Raw genomic sequence first — 22352 nt, 5'->3', positions numbered from 1 at the left:
GTTGCATGTTGTGGTTAAAACAGGTCAGGCTGTAATTTTATATGTTAACTATTTAATCATGACTTAGCATTACAAAAGAGTACAAGCACGCACTTATTTTCTTGAGGTTAGAAAAACCCACATGTATGCTGCTTCACCTTCACGCAATGCACGGTTTAACCTTTCATCGTTTGTTGTATTTATATCTCTACTCTTTCCTTTGCTCTGGAAATCAGAGAGAAGAGATTACAGAAAATCCCGTCTTTCAGGTGAGAAAGTGGGATTAAAAAGCAGGCTCAGAGTACAAGGTGTGAAAAATCCCCCTTTTCCTTCCCGGATGCTCACAGTGTTTGGTGTGAAGCAGGATGTTGAAGATGCACTGTGTGCAGTTTCATTATCCGATTAAAAGCAGCATTATACGTTAAAAATGAACTGCTGGCTTTGCATTGGTTTACTGTGAGAGCTTCTAGGAGGTAGCGTGTCCATGTATTATTCTTGTTCATATACTGACACCTAATGGCCATCGAGAGTACAGCAAAGCATGTGGAATAACAGTGCGCTGAACAGTCTCTCCATTCAAAATCACTGGGTAACTGATTCCCAGCAACATTACATTCCCATACAATTCCCATTTTTGTTCAATGTGAAATTCCAGAAAACAAGAAAATCTTTTGATCTCATATTTCATCCCAAATAAGTCAAATCCACTTTGAATAAAAGTTTAATTCACAAAAATACATTGACCAGTATAATGAAAATGTACTAAAATGTACTTTAATAATCCATAAAAGCTGGAACATTATTGACAGAAAAACACAAGAAGCATTATTAGAGTTGGTTTAGTATAATATATTTCAGCTTCGAGAGACATAGAAATCAATCCTTATTTTTCCCCATATTTCTTCTATAAAAGACCCATTTTTTCTGAAGCATTGTTATGCAAAAAGAAAAATGGCATTAGAATATATTATGGGAGCTATGAAATCCCGGTGACTGAGTATAAAATTAAGTCACATCAGAGAGAGATATCTGCAGAAGAGAAGTCCATGAACAAGAGGGCGAACAAAGAAAAAAAAAATGTAATAAAAATAATAATAATACATATCATAGACCTCGATCTATTATCACTGACATGACAGGCATGGAGAATAGGTGTATGGCTATAAAAAAAAAAAATTCTCACTTTTCCACTTTGATTTCACTTGAAAACATCTACACGTAATAACTGATGCTTTTTTCATGCTCGTTTTTGAAGAATATTTATAATCATACAACTAAAGAGGTCAACTTCCATGTCTTTCAAATACAATATTGAAAAAGATGAAAAATACTGAATCCAAGTTCTAACTTTGTTTTCCTTCTTAAATGCTGTTATTTCTTTATGTTAAGCTGTCAAAAAATAAAAATAAGGGGCTGGCCATGTAGGCAGCTCGTGGACTTTTTTTTTTTTTTTTTTTTTTTTTTTTTTTACTTTCAGAGGCTTTGCTGCATTTTAATCAGAACATCGTCAGTTTGTGGTGCTGTTGTTGGTGCAGAGGTGGACGCTTCCCGTTCAGCGTTCACACTCAAACTGAGACACAGAGGAAGGTCCTCGGAGGCGAGAGACCAGAGTCTTCTCTCTCTTACTGTCTTTCTCTTTTCATTCTCTCTGGTGTAGATCATCCTCATCTTTGATAGGAGCAGTTCAGTCAGCTGATTCACCGTTTATGGCTGATGGAGGAAGGGTGGGGTCGGGGCTGTTGGAATGCTGGCACGTTCCAATCAGGGCAACAGTTCTTCATTACAGCATTTCTGCAAGACAGCACACTGTCAGTCCTTCCATAGCCAACTCAAACCACCCTCGGAAAGAAAATTAAGGCGGCAGTGCCCTCTAATGGCTGCTGGACGGTATTGCAAGTGTTGCAATTTCATTAGAAAAAAAATACACGGGCATATAGCATATATTATACCACTTTAAAGTAAAAACATTAATGATAACAAGAATGATGTGTATAAACCTGGGATTTTAAGGCTTAAAAATAAAATTTAAAAAACTTATAACCTGCTTTTTGGACCCTTAATACAAAGTTTTTCATTCTTAAACTTCTTAGCGCTTTTCTTGCATCTTAACCAGACCTTGGAAAAGAGATCAAATGTCTAACACAAAGCCTCGGGGGGAAAATCACACCTCAGAGCAGAGAGTGAAGCCAGCAGTCCAACAGGGAGCACAGAGAAGTACTCCTGCACTGTTCCTCAGAGGCACTTTCAGTGCCAAAGGCTTTAGGAAGCCGAGTGATCAACATTTTGTGGCTTCTCTCAGCTGAGCAAAACTTCAATCAGTCCGTGTGCCAAAAGTCATGTGATGAGGTCTGCCGAGTTTCTGCTTGGGATGTTTAAACACTGCTCAGGTGCCATCTTTCCATTAACAGTCTGAGCTCTTAGCTCATGCTCACCCTGTGCTTAGTGTAGCTGCTGCAATTAAATGAAGGTCTGTCTGGGCGAACACAGAGCCGCTGGTGTTCAACTCACAAACAGCAAAATGAGAACAGAGCATAAATAACATAATAGGAGTATATGCATGATGCTACAAGTGCAACTAGCAGGCTTGTGATTCATTTGCAGGCCAAGCTACCTTTCAGAGAAGCAGTGACAATAAGTTGGTAATGAGCGCAATAACAGATGCCCTGCAGTAACCATTCTTATTTCAAGTGTTCATGCGGTCTACTCATGTTGCTATAATCACATTCTGGCAACAGCAAATCTTGTTTTTCTTATTAGTCTTACAGTTAGCTTTCATAACTTCCATATGTTGTTGCTCGGTTTCTGAGTTCTGAGTATTCATTAACAGACCTCTTCAGACACATAGTAGAGCTCCTTCAAGAATATTAATGATAGCTTTATTTCATTAAGGTGTTTGGAATCTAGGGCCATGCAAGCTAACAGCTCCCTAAATATATCCCTCTCCCAGTGAATACAGTGACAGATAAAACCAGAGACTCAAAGTTCATGAGCTCATCAGGTCAACATGCTGGAAGCCACAAACTGACATGTCCCATTAACTCTCTGCGTCCTGTCTGTGGCTGGCACTGTATCCCCTCTCTCCCTCTCGCAGCGTATGAGCTGGTGGGCTGTGAGCAGTGGAACAGCGAGGTTGAAATCCCGTTAGTGCTGGTTCATTGGGCTGGCCGGCGTGAGAGTCGGGTAGGGTGGAGGTGGGGGGTGCTGGGAGTGCTGACGCCACCCTGGGGCATGCTAACAGAGGCCCCCGCTCTCACACACTGGAGCTCTAACTGACCAACACAGATGGGTTCAGACGAGGAACGCAGTGGGTGGTTCAGCGACCCTGCTGTCTGGGCTGGCTACAATGGCACTGTCTGTTTCACTAATCCAGTTTTATCTGCAAAATCAAAGTTTTATTCCTCCACCCTGGAAGTTAACAGTAACTAAAGACGTAAGATCTCTCTGTTGGCTGTGTGAACCTGTCAGGTCTGGCAACACTGGGGTTTTGTTCTGACAACAGAGCCCAAAATACCAGCTAACAGATTGTAAGAGCTTTTAAAAGCGACTGCACTCTAACCAAAACACTGGAGGGAGGAAGAAGAAAAAAAGTTGTGCAAACTGTCGCTTGTTCAGCTACACCCTTTTTAATTTCAAACAACAAAGAGGCCATATGAGCTCCATTTTGCTCTTTTAATGACATTTGATTGTTTTCACAATATCATTCACCAATTAACAGCGAATAAACTGTTTAAGTTTTTTATTCTTGCTCACAATTAGATTAGTTTTTTGCTCCAATCCTTATGGCAAAACATCCCATAGGCTTGTGAGTCCTTTATTATTTATCTGTAGGCTTTATGGATGTGTACTCCTTATTTGTGGGTTCAGTATACTTATAAAAACAATAGCCAATTACTGATCTGGAAACATTAAAGCAGACTCGGGAGAAGTAGTTCATGTTTGGACATTATATTAAAGTCAGCTGTTTATTATTGTGGAAATGCAATGCCACTTTATTACTGACAGGGAAATGTATTGACCGACTGTGAAGAACTTATTTGTCTACTTGTTAAGGGTCAGAGTCCTGCTCAAGGACACATCAGCTTCACTGAGACCCAGGCTTTAGTCCTAAAACCCACTCATGTTCCATCCTGCAGCCCTTAGATCACCAGCAGATTTAGTCCCCGAGCCCAAACCAAACGCTGGCCAACATTTGGGCATTTACTGCTTCAAAAATAGGCTCCTGTGCTGTCGGCAAACACAGACCAAACAGCTCATGCGAAGTGTTACATCATTTGCAAATTCACAAAAGCAAACAGTTACATCTCCTTTGCACAGCGTCTGATCCAGATTCAACCTTTCACACAGCTACTTCAGCAAACAGGTTTAGCCTTTGACAGAAGGTCAAATGACACATCATGCAAACTAGCTTGTTTGAAGCATTCTGAACAGTTTACGCTTCACTACCTTCAAAGTTTGGAAACAATGAGGCCCAATTCAGTAATCTCCATGTGAGGGTGGCTGCACATCCTAAGTTCTTACAAGATTTCCTCAACTGAATAGATTGAGTTTCACCTGAAGCAAACGTTCTACATATGTAGTGGAAACTTCTGAAACTGGTGTGAGGTGGGTTAAATGGGCTCAGTTCCATCAGGACATAATGAAAATTATGACTTATTTTAGGTTACTGAAGATGTATGCCTGCAATATGACAAAAAGGATGGCTGCTCTCTGACCGCAGTTTTACTTTATTAGTAGTTTTTGCAGATTCTGAATAACGATGAAGCAAAAGCAAGTAGCTAACAGCTTACTCAATGTGCTGGCCATCTATTAAAATCTCATATAAGATTTATACAACTGTAGAAGAAACAAGGAAACATGTCATTAGTGTTTACAGAAAATGCTTTGCAGCTCCAATCTGCTCTCATGTTGCAGTCCAGACTTTGACGAATTGACTTTAATTATTGCCTGCGCTCGTTCTAAAATTAAGACAAGATTGTCTGTTTGGAAGGACTCACAGAAATAAGCACTTAGTGCGACAGTTTTCAGACTTCCTCATTACCACTGTTAAAAGGAGGCTGGAGGTCCTCGTGTTTCTCCTCATGACCCAGCAGTATACCTGTGGCAGCCAATGGCTGCAGTGCTGTTTTGAAAGTTGTGGAAGTGGAGTGGGTAGGGTTGAGCTGCCGTTTCTTTTGATCACCAGTTTTCTCCTGTTTTGAATTAGTTAAGGAGGTCAGACTCCGTCTTTGTTTTTGACTTTGTTTTGGTAAGGTCAGGGGTGCAGGGTTTGTGTAGATTTGTTTATTATTTTGGCCTCGGTTCACCCTGAAGTGTTGACACTCCCGTTTTGTTGTCCCTCTTTACCACTTTATAAATAAATCGCATTATAAAGAACGGATTTGTTTCCTGTGGCTGCTTGGGTCTTTGGGGGGGGAGCAGGTGCCTCACTCATGTTATTGCCTGGCTCTAGACGGGTCATAACACCACTCAACATGTTTTTTTATGAAAATCCTGTGAAAAAGATTTCAAAAGCAGCAGCTCTTCGTCTGGGAAACAACATGCTGACAGATCAGGATTTCCCAGACGTAACGAGCTGCTGCAGCTTGCTGAGGTCTGAAATTTATCTCCAGTTATCGCAGACTGACTCATTCATATAACAGGAATGAAGATTTAAAAAGCATTTCACAGGTCTGAAGGGTAAATCAAGGATGCTTTCATTTCTAGACATTCACGGGGCCTATGCGTCATCAGTATGAATGACGAGTGAAGTTGTTTGTAGACTGTAAGAGAGCTAATGACAGATCAGTGTTGTGTATCTGCTGTCAGGTTGAAAAGTTCCTCTTCAGACCGTTTTAAACCAAGAACCTCTCTTGTAACCAGTTAAATGAATCACAGGGAGCCAGGTCAGGCATTACCTCATGTTGCTTGCTAATACACACACTATAATTGTGTAATCTATTGTCTCTACTTGAACCCTCAGTTATACCTCCAGCTACCTGGAGAGAGGGCGCCATCTCTAAACTGCATGTTTTGAGTTTCTACAGGTACAATAATCACTGTGAACAGTTTATTTAGACTATAAAATTAAAGTTGTTTAGACTTAACCGCACGCAAACAAACCCACATGACTAAAACGACAACTGATGTATGCAGTGCCGTCGGAGACAGCAGGAAGATCAAAGCCATTACATAACAATTAATCTGACAGCTTGTCTATGAATCATGAAGTTGTGAAGATGCCGGCTGCATGGGTATTTAAGACTAATGTGTTTTGAAACTGTAGACACACACCTGGCTCAGAGCTGCTGCAGGGGCTGAAGGGAGAAAGGTCTTTAAAGCAGGACACAGTTGGATTTCTTTTTTGCCTTCTTCTTTTCCACTGGCGTTTTCCTATTTATCTGTCTGACCAAGTCATAGAAGATCTAAGAGAGAGAGAGACAGCACAGATAAAATGTTAATAAAGCGCTAAACCTTTTACTTTTTAGTACCCACACATAGCCTCGTCACTAAATGGATTTGTGTGACAGTTTGCAGACAGAAGGTTTAACAGGATGTAGCCCAGAGAATGAAGTATAATCCATCTGAGCTCATTATTACCTACATGTCAGAGAAACCTTAATTATATATCTTAAATAAATACAATTCTACTGATGATTGCAGTACACACATCCAACTGGGACTGAGACTGAAAAATATATAGAGTTGCATTTTTGGAGGGGACGTTTGTACTCACATCAAGGACGTTGATCTTTGACTTAGCAGAGGACTCTAAAAAGGCACAGTGGTTCCACTGTCTGGCCAGGTTCTGGCCCTGCTCCTTCCCCACCACACGCTCATCCTCCAGGTCGCACTTGTTCCCTACAAGGATCATCGGCACCTGAGGACAGGTAAGAGCAAGCAGGTTCTGTTTGTGCCCACATGATTTATCCCCCATTGTCTGGTCACATATTCCTTGTTCGTGCATTTTTAATGTAAAACTCAACATTTTATTCACAAAAACTGTTCAGATTCCTCTAAATCCATTTGTCCTTACAACCTAGACTCCACTCTGTCAGCAGGCTGTTTTAGGATTTAGTATAAATCCTACAATTTGTATTATTCACAGCTGAAGCTATAGTCCAGGTTCACATCCAACACAGATAAATTAGAAGTATACAGGATACAAGTATCAAGGATACAAGAGAAGAACCTTCCTTTTACTTTTGACTTTGTATAACTTCTTCGTTCATACCTTTTTGCCATTTTTCCCCCTACAGAGAGGAAATTAGATATAGGAGAAAAGCAAACGTGTTTCCTATAAACACGTTTGCATTAAAAGGCTTCAGTAACTTTTCTTTTAGACTTTAAATGCTGTACTCTACTTTTTGTAAACTTAATCATAACTCTTTAAATGCCATCTTGCAGTGAACAAGGACCCTTCTTTGGAGGTGCAGCTGGGAATGTTAGAAAAACATTACCAAGATTGTTTTAATCCATTTGTCACCCTTTAACTCTACCTCAGGGAACAGTAACAGTATAAAGGCCCAGGCTTTTTTATTGAACACACCAGCCACACACATATAAACAAAGGGGTTAAATCTCTTGGAGTGAAAGGTAGTGAAAAAGCAATATCTGCAAACAAATGTACAACCCAAGTAAAAGACTGAAGAGATGAGTATTAACAGTCAATGAGCGTGCTTTTCTCTCAGGCCTGAATTGGAGGGTCACAAAGATGATCAATAAAAAAACGATCTCCTTCCCGGTGGGAAAGTAAAGAAAATCATTTAGGTTACACAACTGTGTCCAGAGAGATTAAAGAATCAATAGGAACTGACGAGGAAGGTGGTTTATTTTTAACTTTTGTTTCTTTAAAAGGGAAATAAATTAAAAGCAAAGCTGAGGGGACAGTCACTGAGATTAAGTGCAGCCGGTTTTGGAACCTCCTAAAACCAGCAATGCTGCTTCTTTTGTTCTCTCAAATGTTTTAATAACCAAAGGTCCCCTCAAAAAGAAAAGAAAACAGAAAAAAGAAAGCCTGAGGAGGACAGAGTATTCTGGGCAAAACTTCAGCCTCAACTGTCAAAGTAGGCAGAGCTGGGCAGTCAGGGTGTCGGGATGCGTCTCATCCTGCCTGCTGTTTCCTGCCCGGCTATCTAGGGAGAATGCTGGCCCGGAGGAAGTTATGACAGCCCCGCCCAGCCGGGATAACATCGCTTTCCTTCCTGAATATTTTCAAATGTTTCAGCTGGATTCCATGCTCCAGCTGCTCTCTGGAATTATATGACACAGAGAGTCTGTGTGTGGATGTGTTCATTCAGCCTGGGCTGCATTTCCACATTGAAACTTGGCTTAATAAACTAATCACTGTAAAACTGTATGATGTTAGAAAACGTCTCAGATGTGAGGAAGACTTTAAGATGTTGTCACAGGGTTCGTTCACGGGATATCTGTGTTTGTGATACAGCTTAGGAATCAACTGATGGAAAAATTCTGCATGCAACAAAAGAGGCACCAATAATATATCGGCCAGGGAAGTCTATTTGTGGCACTAAATAAATTTATGCATGGGAAATCCTGCTTTCACTCTCTTCTGAGGACCTACAAATGCCCCCCAGACATGTCTTGTGGATGTGGAAAATCTACATATTTTTAAGGAAAATACCAGTATCCTGACATGTGCTCACTTGTCCATACTCTTTCCCCCCCAGTAAGTTTTCTTTTCAGAGGTTGCTGTTGGAGCACTACCGTCAGGCTTCTTGAGACAAAGTAAGATATAGGGTGAGTATTTTGTGCCCTTTCTACGGGGCAGACGACAGGAAACTGAGATGTTTAGATTAACCCCACAGAGGTTGGTGGTTGATGTTTGATATCTAAACAAATCCTCAAGCTGAACTGCTGAATGACACTTCTCCCACGGGTCCCGGGAGAACCAGTGGTATGCCCTCCTAACATAAACTCTTGAGTCAAGCTGGGATAAAAAGAATGGTGAGATGGCTGAAAGAATGGAGGTATGCAGGGAAAAAGGAAAAAAATGTTCAGCGTCAGCAGAACACAAGGCAGCATTAGCCTACGTGAAGAATCCACACAAGCCACAGAGAATCTGTTCAGACTTTATCAACATGCTACAGACAGGTCGTATCCCGCCAACAATGGCACGCCGAAGATTGGATTGTGGGTAACGGTGAACAGGCGGGTACAAAACGACAAAAATGAATGAAGTTAGTTCTTTAAAATGGAGCAGTGAGTCACAAGCATTGGATTCAGGCATTACTACCATCCTAGTCACACGGGAAGAGAGAGTGAGGTGGCCCGGAGAAGTCATAAGACCTCTCTTACATAAGAAGCGTGAAAGGAAATGAAGGAAGTGAGCTTTTAATTCACTAGTGTCTGCTCACTTACTTTATTTTTGCCACTAATGGCTCTTCTAAAGAGATGGAATTTGACCCTACTGTGTTCAATGAATGTACAACCATTAAAAGCCCTTTTAATTGAGCCTGGTGATATTAGGTGCATCTGTACATTATACCCGCTTTGCAGTAAATGGTGCATGTCAGAGCTGAGAACAAGAACAGCTGTAGCAGCATCAACGGTTTCTGCTTTAGCTCTGCAGTCACTTGAAAGATTTCTCAAACTAAGAAATCTGCCTTCTTGGAAGAAAAAGGGAAAACATGCCCAGCATTTCCTTTGGTTCATTCTTGCAAGGGGCAAAAAAGGATAAACAGATATCACGGCTATCGAAGGTAAGGGCACAAATGACCAGTGGACTGATAGCTGGCAGAGTGGCTATAATAGCCAGATAAGCTGAACTGTTTAAACTGAAAGATGTTGTCAAAGGGAACAGATTTCCAGAAGAAAAGAAACATCAACTCTTTCCTTGCGTGTCGAGAAGCCACTGGTCCTGCAATCCATCTGTTAGCCTGAGGCTAACCTCAGCTCCCAAACCATGGAGAGCCTAATGAAGAACCACAGTCTCACAACCCAGTTTTTGATGAGCTGAGGCTCTCCTTGCACTTCATGCCTGACAGTCCAATCACCCACATAGAGTGCCAGACCACATCAACACCACGAGGCTGGCCATCAAACAGAGGGGGGGAAGAATGCAACAGAAGCTGAAAAGGCCAGTTCAAATAAAAGCAGCACAATAATTGCACAAATATAGAGTAAGGGGAGCAAGAAAAAGAGAAAAGAGAGGTATTCTGCTCCAGGCTAGAGAGAGGCTTTGCAGATGGCTGACAGGGAACAGACAGACATAAGGAAGCAAAACCAAGAGGGTGGGTTATGGTAACATTCATTCCCTCAAGAGATCACCAAAAAAGGGCATCTTAGATCCTGCTGACGCACTATCGACTCGACCAGAGAGGGGATAGAGGGCTTACTCGCTCCAGCAGTCCCACAATTTAGCAGATATATAGAAAACTGGAAATGTGCTGGTGACAAACAACAAGCTTGGAAAATAAGGAGATGACACATGCTCTTATTTGCAGCGTCGATGTGAGGCAGGCCTGATGGAGAAAACCACGCAGTATACAGAAAAATCCCCACAAGACTCAGGGTTTAACATCCAAGATATTCCCCTACTTTTCTCCTCAACCTAGTGAGCACGAGTGCTCGGTGTCTACAACAAACACTGATGAAACCGCAGGGACATACACACACACACACACACAACGTTAATATTAATCAGTGCTCAGTTATGCAGAGTACACAAGTTTGCCACCGTTTATACTCTATAAACATAATACCGTGACACTGATTGTGTTATGTTCAGATAATACAAATCTGCAATTAATTGCATAACACAGAGTGATTATAGTGTTGAATGGTATCTATAGCAACAGTCTGATCAGGCCCCTGAAAAATGTAGGCGGCTGAGCCCACGGACACAGGGCGTTTAGGTCTAACTGTACTCGTTGCCACTACTCTGCTTTCTACAGCCTACGTGATTAAAGAAAAGTTTAGCAACAAACTGATAAAATGATAAAACGCTTGTATGTTTATGCCAGTATACAGTATACTTACATCCTCTGTGTCCTTTACTCGTAGAATCTGTTCTCTCAGGTCTTGGAGGTCGTTGAAGGTGGACTGTGCTGTGATGGAGTATACCAGGGCAAAGCCTTGGCCATTCTTCATGTACAAGTCCCTCATAGCTGTGAACTGTTCCTACACAAGGGGAAAAATAGATGGAGAGGCTATGAGCGCTGTCATACAGCTTCCAACTTTTACTTATCGTTTTTTCTTTTTTTACTCTTTTGTTCGCTGCACCAGTTTGACGATTACATTGCATATCTGTGAGAAGATTACAAACTTTACTGGATGGTTAAGTCTAAATAATCATTAAATCATTTGTCAAGCATAGATGTGTTGGCTCTAGATTGTCCCTTTTGTTTTGACTGGTCTATTTGTCAGAATTAAAACAGAAAAAAAAAAGAAAATAAGCAATTTCGGGCCAGTGTACGTCGATGAAACTGAACACCATTTTATTATCAACTGAATAATCACAGTGGATTGGTTGAAATCCCAGTGGATAAAGAAACAGTATTGTGCAGGATTACAATTCTTGGATGTCTGTCAGGTTTTTCAGCAAAGACACACACAGTGCAATGCAACGTGGGTCTGTTACAGACAAACGCACACTTAAAACAGTTTCTGCACATCTCTAGGATAAGAGATGATGTGTTTCTCAGTCGCCAGTTCCCACACAGACAAATGTTTCAGAGATTTTCTTGCACGAGGACACCAGTGGGGGGGCAGAATAAGACTAATGTTAGACTGGTGTACAAAATACCCTAAGACAATCATAGATACACCATAAAAAGGCATCACAGTGTCAGCTCATAACTGGATGTCATTTCAGCTACTAAAGATCTCATTGCCCAACGTATCTGTGAAATACAACTTGTTTTAATGTTTCACAGTGTGGCAGACCGTCACATCTTGTGTCAAATATCATTTATGAATATGTAAAAACTGCAGGCGAGGAAAAAGATTTCCGGTACCAGGAGTCTGTTTCTTTTCCTCCAGATTGAGCCCGAGTAGCATTGACTAATAGCATCTGAGCAGGTCACGGACGAATGCAGGTAAACAGTGTGTGCAGAGAGAATCGACTGCTTTCTGACTACAATTTAGCTTTAAATAAATAAATAAATAAATAAATTAATTAATTAATTAATAAATAAGGCTGTTTTCCCTAGAGGCCAAATTACCAAACACTACCTAACGGATTCTCCGATCTAAAACGCCTCTAGATTTACTAAAATATATTCAGGAGTGCATATGCCCAGCAAAGCTGAGCATTTGAAGATTTCAGTGGCAGTGAGTTTACTTACTGTGCCGGCTGTGTCAAGAATTTCAAGCATACATTGCTGTCCATCTACCTCCACTTGCTGTAAGAAAACACATGTAAGAGCATCTTTAATTTCAGGTCACTGAGCAAACAAAATTCATAGGTTATATTTATAGGTCATACACTGAAGACTGAAAGAGACAGCTAACACTGAGGGGAAACATGAAAGCAACCACACCAGTAGTATGAAGTCACAAGAAAATATAAAGAATGAAAACTAGGAATGACAGGGTAACAGAGTAGAAGCAGTTGAATGAGAAAATTTCCGAGCACAATAATATGTGAACCTGAGGAGCAGCTGGTAACAATCAGCTCATTTCAAGCCAGCACTCTGCCTCTCACAGGACACTCACCTTTCTGTATGAGTCTTCTATTGTAGGGTCATATTTTTCCACAAAGATTCCTTGTACAAACTGAACTGTCTGTAAGGGGAGACACACAGAAAGCCAACATCAAACTGCTGGAGTAGCACATGCAGCAAAAGTGCCATATCGTCTAACGCTTTGTCCACCTATGATCATCACAACTAGACAGGAATGAGGATGTTCGTGAAGCCCAGCTGTGACCAAAAGCACAACATAATTATTCTACTAGCACACTTCTAAATCTGCATGTGTTTGAACTCTGACCTTTTTTATTTATCAAAAAATATTGAAGTTAGAATAGTAAAATGTAGAAAGTACAAGTGCTGATCCCGAGTTTAGGATTTGCACTTGTTTACCAATGCTGTGAACCCAGAAGATGCAGAGAGTTAAGAGTTTTCAATGCAAGCAAAATTGAGTGGCGCAAAAGAAATAGAGTGGCCAAATCAACACTTTGCTACTTGAATTTAAAAAAAAAAAACAAAAAAAAAACGGCCTGCACGTTCACATAAAACAATAGTGGATGACAGGATCCTTTTCATGGTAAACAATCCCTTTCTTCACTTGGCTGGATGTACTAAAACTCTTCTAGATGTCTATTATCCAAGTCTACCACAATGAAAAGACTTCAAGACAGCAAACAGAGGGTTCGCCACAAGGTAAAAACAATTTAGCCTCAAAAATGTTGAATATAGTATCCAGTAGTTTAGGCCAGATTAGACCTAGAAATGCAGAGGTGCCAGTTCAGTGTGGAAACAGCATTTTTTAGACCAATGAAGTGAATCATTCAGTAAGAGAATAATGTGAAGAAATAAATATGGAGAAGGCTTGGAATGAGGCACACATCTCCATCTGCAAAAACATGCAGATGTCAGTAGGACTGCATTAGGATGGGTAGCTTCCAATAGCACTCACCATTTACCAGTGATGTGACAAAAGACAGAGGCAGCTAACTCTGAAGCATATAGGAATATACTGTCAGCTCAGATCATTGACAGGCCAGTGTTTCAGAGTACAGATGGCCAGAAATCTTAACCACACTGCAAACCCAACCCAGAAGTTTTGGAGGTTAAAAAAACAAAACAAAAAGAAACACAGAAATATTCTCCAATGGTCAAGGTAATCAGCTGATCTCAATCAAGAAAGGAATTTACATGAAGACAACTAAAGGCAGAAAGCCCCACAAACAAACAACTACAGTCAGCTGCACCAAAGGCCTGGCAAAGCATCACAAAGAAGAAAAGCCATCTGTGGTGATGTGCATGGCTTCCAGACTTGGGCAGTATTAAAAATGAACGTTTTATATATAATTATATTAGTTTTTCCAAGTACATGTTAGGCCTGTGCATAAAAATGGTTATAATGCCAATATTTCTGATCTTCAATCAGCATATCAGTTGCTTTATTTCAAATCTCATGGTACATAGAGCCTAAATTATGAGTAATGTGTCACTCTCCAAATAAACAGCAATGTCCAATTTTGGATTGTGTTAAAAGCGCTGTGCTGAGCGGCAGATTTACATTAGTGGGGTAGACCAAGTTCACCTGATAACATCTTAATCCTGCCCGTTTGAGGGATTAATCTGACACCTGGTTGAAATTAGCTGAGCAAAGCATATGACACATTTCACAGGCATCTGAGGTCCCCTGACAATAAAATACATCACTGCTCTGGTTCTGTTCTCTATCAACCTTAAGAAAAGTAAAAAAAACCAGATTACGATGTCTATACATATAAACACAGATGAGTTTAGGACTGGCACGCTTTGAACGTTTCAAAAACCCTAACAATAAAACTATTATATGTATTATATGTATACAGGCAGCTAGTTTCAATAACACAGGCCTTGGAGATAGATTAAACCCTTGTCAGCAAACAAGCATGTTCTCAATAAATCCTTTAGGAAAATTAAAACAGTCAAAAGACAGTTTCATCTGTGCTCTATAAACCTCCATAATTAAAAATGTTTTACCGCATGCTTTCCTTCAAAAGCTAGCAAAGCCTCTTGCTGTTTTATTGACAATTATCTACAAAGTCTTTAGGGAACACATGGCAGGAGTAATAGAGGCAGGAGCTGCAGGAAGAGGTTTGAAAGGCCATACTCACCAAAGCAGACTTGCCCACACCTCCAGAGCCTAACACCACTAGCTTGTATTCACGCATGGCGGGATTGCTTCACTGGACAGCCCAACAGTCTGCACTGGACAAACAGGGAAAAGTAAAAATTGGACAAACAAAATGAGCAAAGGTGTGAAAAAACAGTGGGGAAAAAGCAAAAAATAAATCTCTTTTCAGGCAAATCAAAGCGATTTTTTTTCCTGTCTGGTCTTTGAGTTTTTCCCACTCCAGAAAGAAAGGATTCTAGTCATTCCTGGAGGATATAGAGGAGAAGCAGGACAACAATGGAGGGAACACCCATAAGTGGAGCTGCTTCAGGGTGGAGGAGGTGAAGAGTATGTGACCCCTCTCTAACAAAAACCAGCTGTGATGTGTATGTGTAGGGGGGAACTGAAGGAGAGAGGAGATGATACATTGATCTGGCAGATATTCCTCGTAATGACACAATCATTTGGCTTTCACACACCAAAACACACCCTGCTTACAGATTTGTTAGTCACTGAGTCAATTTTTGGTTTTATAAAACAGCAATATGGTGGCGGTCTCCTTCGCTTATGACAGAAAACAGCTGAGGGAAGTGGAAAATGTGATGGAAGGAAATTGTGAAGTAAAAATATCCCTTTAAGAAACAAGGAGGTTACGAATCACTGGCACACACTGTGGCGTAAAGTCAGATTGGGTAGCCAACTGGGTCACTACAAGCTGGGCTACAGACTCAGAAGGGGTTTAGATGTAGCTAAGCAATGTGGGGATTTCTGATTCCTTATCTGCTGATCTAACTTCATATCAAGCAGTATCTCAGGGTTTTTCCTGCCTCAGAACAGGCCTGTGATGAGTGTCTACGCACAGCAATAAGAATAAACTCTGTGTACTTTAAAAGCAATAAGTCTGGTTCCTTATTTGGCTGAAATCTTTGTTACTTCTCAACATTTTATACACAAACATGTCTATTATAGTTGAGGAAATTAAACCCCCATTAACAAAGCTGGTTTAGAAAAAACAATATTTTAAATAGGAGGAGATTTTCCAGTAATTGTCAAAGCTGCAGTCAAAAGAAGACATTCAACTTGAAATGTAAACAATTTTCTAAATTACTGATACAACCACAAAATGTGGTAGGGATGTATTTAGAGAACACTAAAACATTTTAATATCGGTTTTCTTTAAAGACACGGCAGCTGACTGCCAGCTTATGTTTTAATGAACCAAGTGCTTTTGGATCAAGGGCTAAAAAGTGCCGCTTGTTGACATCAAGGCTGTAACGAAAAAAATAAATAAAAATCAGATAGTAGCGCATGCTGAAATTAGGTCCCAAGGACAACTGTAGAGCCTCGATTAATCATCAACTCTTTTGCAAACATCAAAAGCCCAATCATCAGCTACTCTGGAAGCAGATGATCCTCTTCTGCACTGCTTTTTTTAAATAGCACACGCTAAAGAAACTCTCAGGGGGAGTGGTCAAAGGACGAAGGACCTCCAGCTTCAATCACAAGCAGGGACCATGTGGGACATGAATGCCAGAGTGTGCATAATTCATATTCTCTAATCCTCTGCACTCAAAGAGAAGTTCTCCTTGCGTGATTAAGGGAGGGGAGCCAATGGGCGGTGAAGAAAAAGAACAGGGATGCACGAGTGCTATCCAAACGCGCGCCCCTGTACGCTCATGTAAACATTCAAGCACAAAGTCAAGTGCATGCAGTGTGTCACATATACAATGTGGTACAGACAATGTCACACTTAGATTTAGGCTACACTTCACTTGTCAGCTATGCGCACGTCACAATTCCACTGTGAATGCTGTGGACTGACCCTTGCTAAGACGGATGACGTCAGAGGCTCGCACTGTGACAGAGGCAGTCAGATTATTATGTGCCAGCTTCAAAGGTCATTATGGAGGATGAGTGTTCCTCCAAAAAAGTGCAGTCAAATTCCAGCTCCCATCTTTACTATTTCAAACCTCAGTTTGCAGCCTGTGCATATGAAGCAATTGTTTCTAAGGGTCCATTCCTCAACCAATAAAGTAACTACATGTTTTTAAAAAGGCGTAGAAAGGTTTAAAAAGACAGTTTTCTTTATTTGAACAGGCTGCCTAGCAAGGATATTTAACATGTTATTATCAGCACCGGGTAGGATACGAAAATGTTGGGAGGAATGTACCTACAAACTGTCTGCCAACAAAAATTAGGACGACAATAGGAAAGAAAGCAGCACAAACTACCAGGCAGATTAACTAATGTACAAAAAAAAAAGAAGTGTGCAAAGCCAAATATGACAACCAAACTAGGTCTGTGTGGATCGCCCTAAAAAAAAAGATAAACCAGAATAAGAGCCAGTCCAGACTTATTTCGAAGGATCAGTTATTAGTAACTAGCCAGCCTTGGCCCTTCTTGTCTCAAGTCTCACCAATGCCTGGCTCGGTAAACACGTTGATGTTCAATATCATTCATCTGCCTTTCCAAAGAGAAGCTCTTTCCACAATCCGAAACTCCAAAAAACTCCAACTCTGCCTTGATGAATTGCAGCTGGTGACAGCAGTCCTTTTTCTGCTCTTTAGAGGTGCTGTAAGCTGGAGGGACCCCTAACAAGAAGGGGGACAACAGGACCAAGAGCCACTACACCAAGAACTCCAAGGCTGCACAGCAGAACAAGGACTGCTGGTTGAGACAAAAGTCAAATTAGAAAGTAAAAGCACAAAAAAAAGACTCCAAATCTGTCATGTACATCTGGAGTTTTCAGCACTGTAAGAATTACTTCTGACGTTAGCAGAGAGATTCCTCATTTCACAAGAGATGGAGATGTCGCCAAAATTTTGTTTCCTCTAAGAGTTTGCTGTTCAGCAAGTTAAAAATAATCTTTTCATTTACTGGACTAGTTTAGCATTAGTGCCAATCTCATATCCCCTTTTTCACATAGATGTGATGCTATTTTCAGAACAAAATGGAAATTAAGCTCTACACTCCGTGTTTCAGGGTTTTTCACCGTGTCTCTGATACTGGAAAGAAGTTAAGTTTAATGTTACTGACATTTAAAGGGGTTTTGTAATCACCTACCTAACTGTAAGCAAATCTGACAGGATATGGTTTCCCTTATTACAATTATGGGTGCTTACCACAGCATATAAACAAATATATATTTAAAAAGAAAAAAAGTCACAGGCCATCATGTGCTGGAAATAAAAGTAACTGAACTGCCAATAAGTACTGAGACCACACCCAACTTCTAAAAAATTCAAATTAATAAAAATAATACAGAACAGAGGCATGCAGCTGAGAACGAAATGCAACCTCATGGGCCTCTCTTACTAAATATTATATAGGTCAAACCATAACCGTCAAACCTAACCTTCATTTTGATCTTAGTCAGACCAGGGGTTTCCCCCACGCATACAATATTGCAGTGTCCCATCAAAAGGTTTTCTCCATTATTCAATGCCATACTGATAAAATTATTTTTCAACATTTCAATTTACTCTATCTTGAAATAATGGCCACAAATAAAAGATGCCTCGTTTTCCTAGCCAGGGGAAAACCGTGTACACACCTGTAAAGTTTTGTGGCTTTTTCTTGTAGAGTTGTGATACTGTCACACTGACAAATCCTGTCCTGAACACCAGGCAAAGAACCTAAAACCACTTTGGTGGTAGTTTCTCATGTACATGACCTGTCACTGGGAGCACATTTCTTTAGCATTATGACTAGCGCACAGAAATTCTCACAGTGAAAATAGTACCAGACAAACTACTGCAGCTGCTAAACATAGGTGACAGTCACCCAGCCAGCACTTTCTCACCAATTAGCACTGTTGGCAGCACTGATATAGTTTTTTGTTTCAGCTCCTACCTTCAGGCAGGAGCTTCACAACCATCCATGCATGCACAAACAAACAAGCTGAAACACAGCTTTTACCCGTGACATTGATGAACACAGCCTGTCAATAACATATCAATAATCTTAGTGTAAAGTAATGTATGTGCCGCATTTTTTTTTTATTTAATAATTTTACAGTTGTGTTGCTACTTATGCACGTGCACCATCAGTAGTTGTCCTTTTGTTGCACTTATGCCAAAATAAATATAAAAAAGTCTTAAATCTCAAATCTGATTGCTTTCCCAAATTTTCATATGGCAGTCTATGTATGAAAACAACGAGTCAAAGTGCTGGTGAACTAACGCGGAAGCTCAAATACAAATGAAGAGCAATAAACCACTAAAAAAAAGTAAATACTGCTACTAATAAAGTATTGAGAAACAGACCAAATTTCTTAGCTCAGAGTGTCTTAATTGATGCTAGAATCACTGGACTTGGTGCCATCTTTCACACCCCAAATTAACATATTGATTACAGCTCAAAGAGACTCTGCTTCATGTTTAATTTGCCAGCAACACAATTTTTGTTTCTTTTTGAGTTTTCCTTGAACTTGCAGCTACCTGCAGCCTGTTCTGCAAAAAGGAACCAAAGTGAGTGAAAAGAATACTCTCGTTCTGACACCTTGCCTGCATGATATCAGGGAAACTACACACAGCACAAGCCTGCAAACACAGTCACAATACCCGCAAACACACACACAGGGCCATTTAAGGACATCAGCTTTTAAAACCAAACCAGTCTCTTTCCACTGCCCTCAACTACACACTGTCATTCCCAAGAAAACAAACACACCACTGCTGTTAATCTGCTTTTGTAGTAACCCCAGCAAATAAGGAGCGGGAGAAGGCCACATGCCACAGAAAACATGCTCCTCTATGACATCACTGCATCACTCACCCTCTACAGCCAAAGGTATGTATCCATCTAAGGCTGGGAATTGGATTAGGTGGCGCCGGTAGCAAGAGCATGCAGCGAATGCAAGTCTGGATAAACTGCAAAACTTAATTTAGTGAACAGGAGGCTGTTCAGCTAAAGTACAACCTCCCAGGATCCACAATTTCCTGGTCTACTGAGATTAATCCCACAGCAACGAAGCTGTCACACAAACTGACTCAGCAGGATGGGATGACTGACAGCTGCCCTCCGTATCCTCCACCCAGTGCGGATGGTGAACATGCACACATCCGCTGGTTACGCTAGCAGCACAATACCAACTCTTGTGGGTTTTCGCTTGCTTGACAAACTACATGTTGATGAGCTACGCTGTCAAAAAAAAAAAAAAAAAAAAAAAAAAGATCTATTTGTGGTTTAGATAACAGTTGCTGCTAGTAAGTGTTTTTATGTGTTGAAAAGTGCTTGCTCGTGTGTTACCTCGACTAAAAACCGCAGTTCACTACACATAAGAAAAAAAAAAAAGTACTAACTTTAGAGGCTGCTGACAAAAAAATATCTACAAACATTCCTTTGATCTTAGTTTAGTTGGGTCTAAGTTTGTCTTTACATGAAATTTCACCTGTAACAGATTTTCAAGTCTGCTGTATAAGTAGCTTGGCAATTAATTGTAACTAATTAAGTTGAAGTGTATCAACTTAAACTTGTCTGTAATTACTGCCAAATTACAAACCTCGCTAGGAAATTAGGAATTTACAAGCTTGTAAAATAAACGCTTACCACAAGACTTACAATAAAGGGGAATTCCATGTTTTCACAGGTAACTAGAGTAAAATACTTTCTGAAGAAATAGTTTTGTGTTATCAATTAAACTAACTTCATTCAAGAAATAAAGACAGGTGTCAAAGAGTTTTTAGCTGCACTCACCCATCTCTCTTCTCTTACAAAAACTAACATAACATAAAATAACCCAATAATCCAATAATCAAGTTATGCAACTCTCTTTTTTTCTTATCTCCTACAACCTTAAATGTCTCCATGAGTCAGAGCAAAACTGCAGCCAGGCACACAAACTCTGTGACTTAATTATGACAAAGACCCGTAACTGACAAGCCTTGTCAGCTGAATGCATCTGTGTTACTGGGGCCCTGACCTGTAACCACATCCTCTTTCCTAAGCGCAAAAAGGCTTCATGCTGATAGGATGGAAAAGGAGTAGCTACCTACTAAAATAACCTCTTCCAGTCTCTGTTCCTGTTCAAGAATCCTGACAGCAGGCTGGCTTGCTTACTAAGAGGGAGGGTAGGGGTTATTGGCATAGATGGCATCTTTAAAGTCAGGTTCGGGGAAATGTGTAATTTCAACAAAGAAAAAGTGAAATCAAGTACCCTTGAGACAGTGAGCCTCTTTGTAAAAAGGGCCGATTAACTCGGAAAGTGACCTGCTGTGTGTTTACAGTTTCAAGGATGGGGCACACACCTTTCCTGTTTCACATATCTCCCCCTGAAGCAGAAATAATATGCGATAGGCTGTCACGAAGCTTGGAGTCAGACAAGAGAAAGTAATTTGAGCTCTTTGGTTATCTCACTGTGAATCTACCTAATTTGCTTAAGGCAGCGACATATGCTTATCACTTCAGGTCATGCCAAGTCCCTGCAATCTGTGGCTCGGACTAAACCACACAGCACAACACTGTCGATGTGTGATTATTACAACATGAGCTCCAGCAACATTAATCAAATTCTGGTCAAATCATAAGCCCGCTTACAGATAAACCCTTAAAATGGCATAATCTATAATCCACGCGAGTGAGGCCGGCATGTGTCCGCAAGCAGTCTAGTTTCAAACCAGCAACTAGCCCAAGTCCCGTTATCAAGCTTGTTAGCAAAATGCCGCTAACTAGCTAGCTTTAACTGCCTGCTGCGGGCCGCCGACACTTCACAAACCGCTAGCTGCGGCTCGTTAGCAAGCGAGCTAACTAGCCGACACATTCCCGACCTCTGCGCACTATCAAAACACAACCACCCTGTCAGAAACCCGCCTCAAACAACCCTACCTTACTATTTCCGACCAAACCAGACGTGGCAAGCACTAAATCAAGCCACACTGCAGTGTATTTTATCGGGAAAGCCACAGCTAACGTTACCTGCCCTTCCGTCTGGCCTTGACTAAAATGGGAGTGCACACTCCGGTATGTACTTGCGGGCAATTCCTCTCCTTTATCCGGCGAAAAAACACACACGCATACACACACAGACACACACGGCGTGTGATGATGAATTCGCTAATGGCCACGCAAGCGTCGGCGCTACGTAGTCCCGTGCAAATGACTTATTATTCGACCGCATTCAGCACGTAGTAAAGTTTGGCTTTCTGCACTTACCGTATCTTGCTCGCTGTCTCCTCGCCGCTCCGCAAGTGTCAGTTTGCCTCGGGCCCGTGCGCGCAGCAGACGTCACTCCCCGCTGATTCTCATTTTTCTTAAAAGGGCATGACACATCGGCCGCGCGCCCCGCGTCATTTGCATGATAACGGACTGCACAGTAACGCTAAGTACTAACACTAACACACTCACGTAACCTGGATTCATGCATTATAACTGTTTTATAGCAAATAACCTTTGTTGTAAAATTAAGCAGTGCTCAAAGTCAAGCACTTTCTGGTTGTGAGTTATGTGAAAAATGCAAACAAATGTAAAAAAAATATATATAGATGAGATAAAGTCTAAATAAAGTCTCAAGAGCCCCAAGAAGACACTTAAAATGTATTTAATTGAAAAGCAGTCAAAGTTGATTCTTAAAACTTTACCAGCCATCAATTATAAGACGTTAATGA

The 22352-nt window shown here is 40.8% G+C and overlaps 1 protein-coding gene across 5 annotated transcripts; it reads right to left on the bottom strand.

The window, feature by feature from the left end:
* Positions 1 to 731: 731 nt before the first annotated feature.
* LOC146517905 (ras-related protein Rap-1A-like) lies at positions 732 to 22044 on the bottom strand. 5 transcript variants are annotated; one of them, XM_085160765.1, is made up of 8 exons: positions 21901 to 22044; positions 14750 to 14838; positions 12634 to 12702; positions 12264 to 12320; positions 10957 to 11097; positions 6692 to 6835; positions 6250 to 6380; positions 732 to 1770 (listed from the first exon to the last, which is right to left on the bottom strand). In XM_085160765.1, exons 2-7 carry the CDS (start codon positions 14804 to 14806, stop codon positions 6291 to 6293), a joined length of 558 nt encoding a protein of 185 aa, XP_085016891.1. In that variant the 5' UTR covers positions 14807 to 14838; positions 21901 to 22044; the 3' UTR covers positions 732 to 1770; positions 6250 to 6290. The 5 variants fall into 5 exon arrangements, with proteins under 5 accessions (XP_085016891.1, XP_085016893.1, XP_085016892.1 ...); XM_085160767.1 differs by having other exon boundaries at positions 14750 to 14843; positions 21901 to 22006; XM_085160766.1 differs by lacking the exon at positions 21901 to 22044 and adding an exon at positions 21664 to 21889 and having other exon boundaries at positions 14750 to 14843.
* Positions 22045 to 22352: the final 308 nt, after the last annotated feature.

Source organism: Neolamprologus multifasciatus, chromosome 5 (genome assembly GCF_963576455.1).
Source record: "Neolamprologus multifasciatus chromosome 5, fNeoMul1.2, whole genome shotgun sequence".
Lineage (NCBI taxonomy): Eukaryota > Metazoa > Chordata > Actinopteri > Cichliformes > Cichlidae > Neolamprologus > Neolamprologus multifasciatus.
This window is presented reverse-complemented; position numbering and strand designations above follow the sequence as displayed.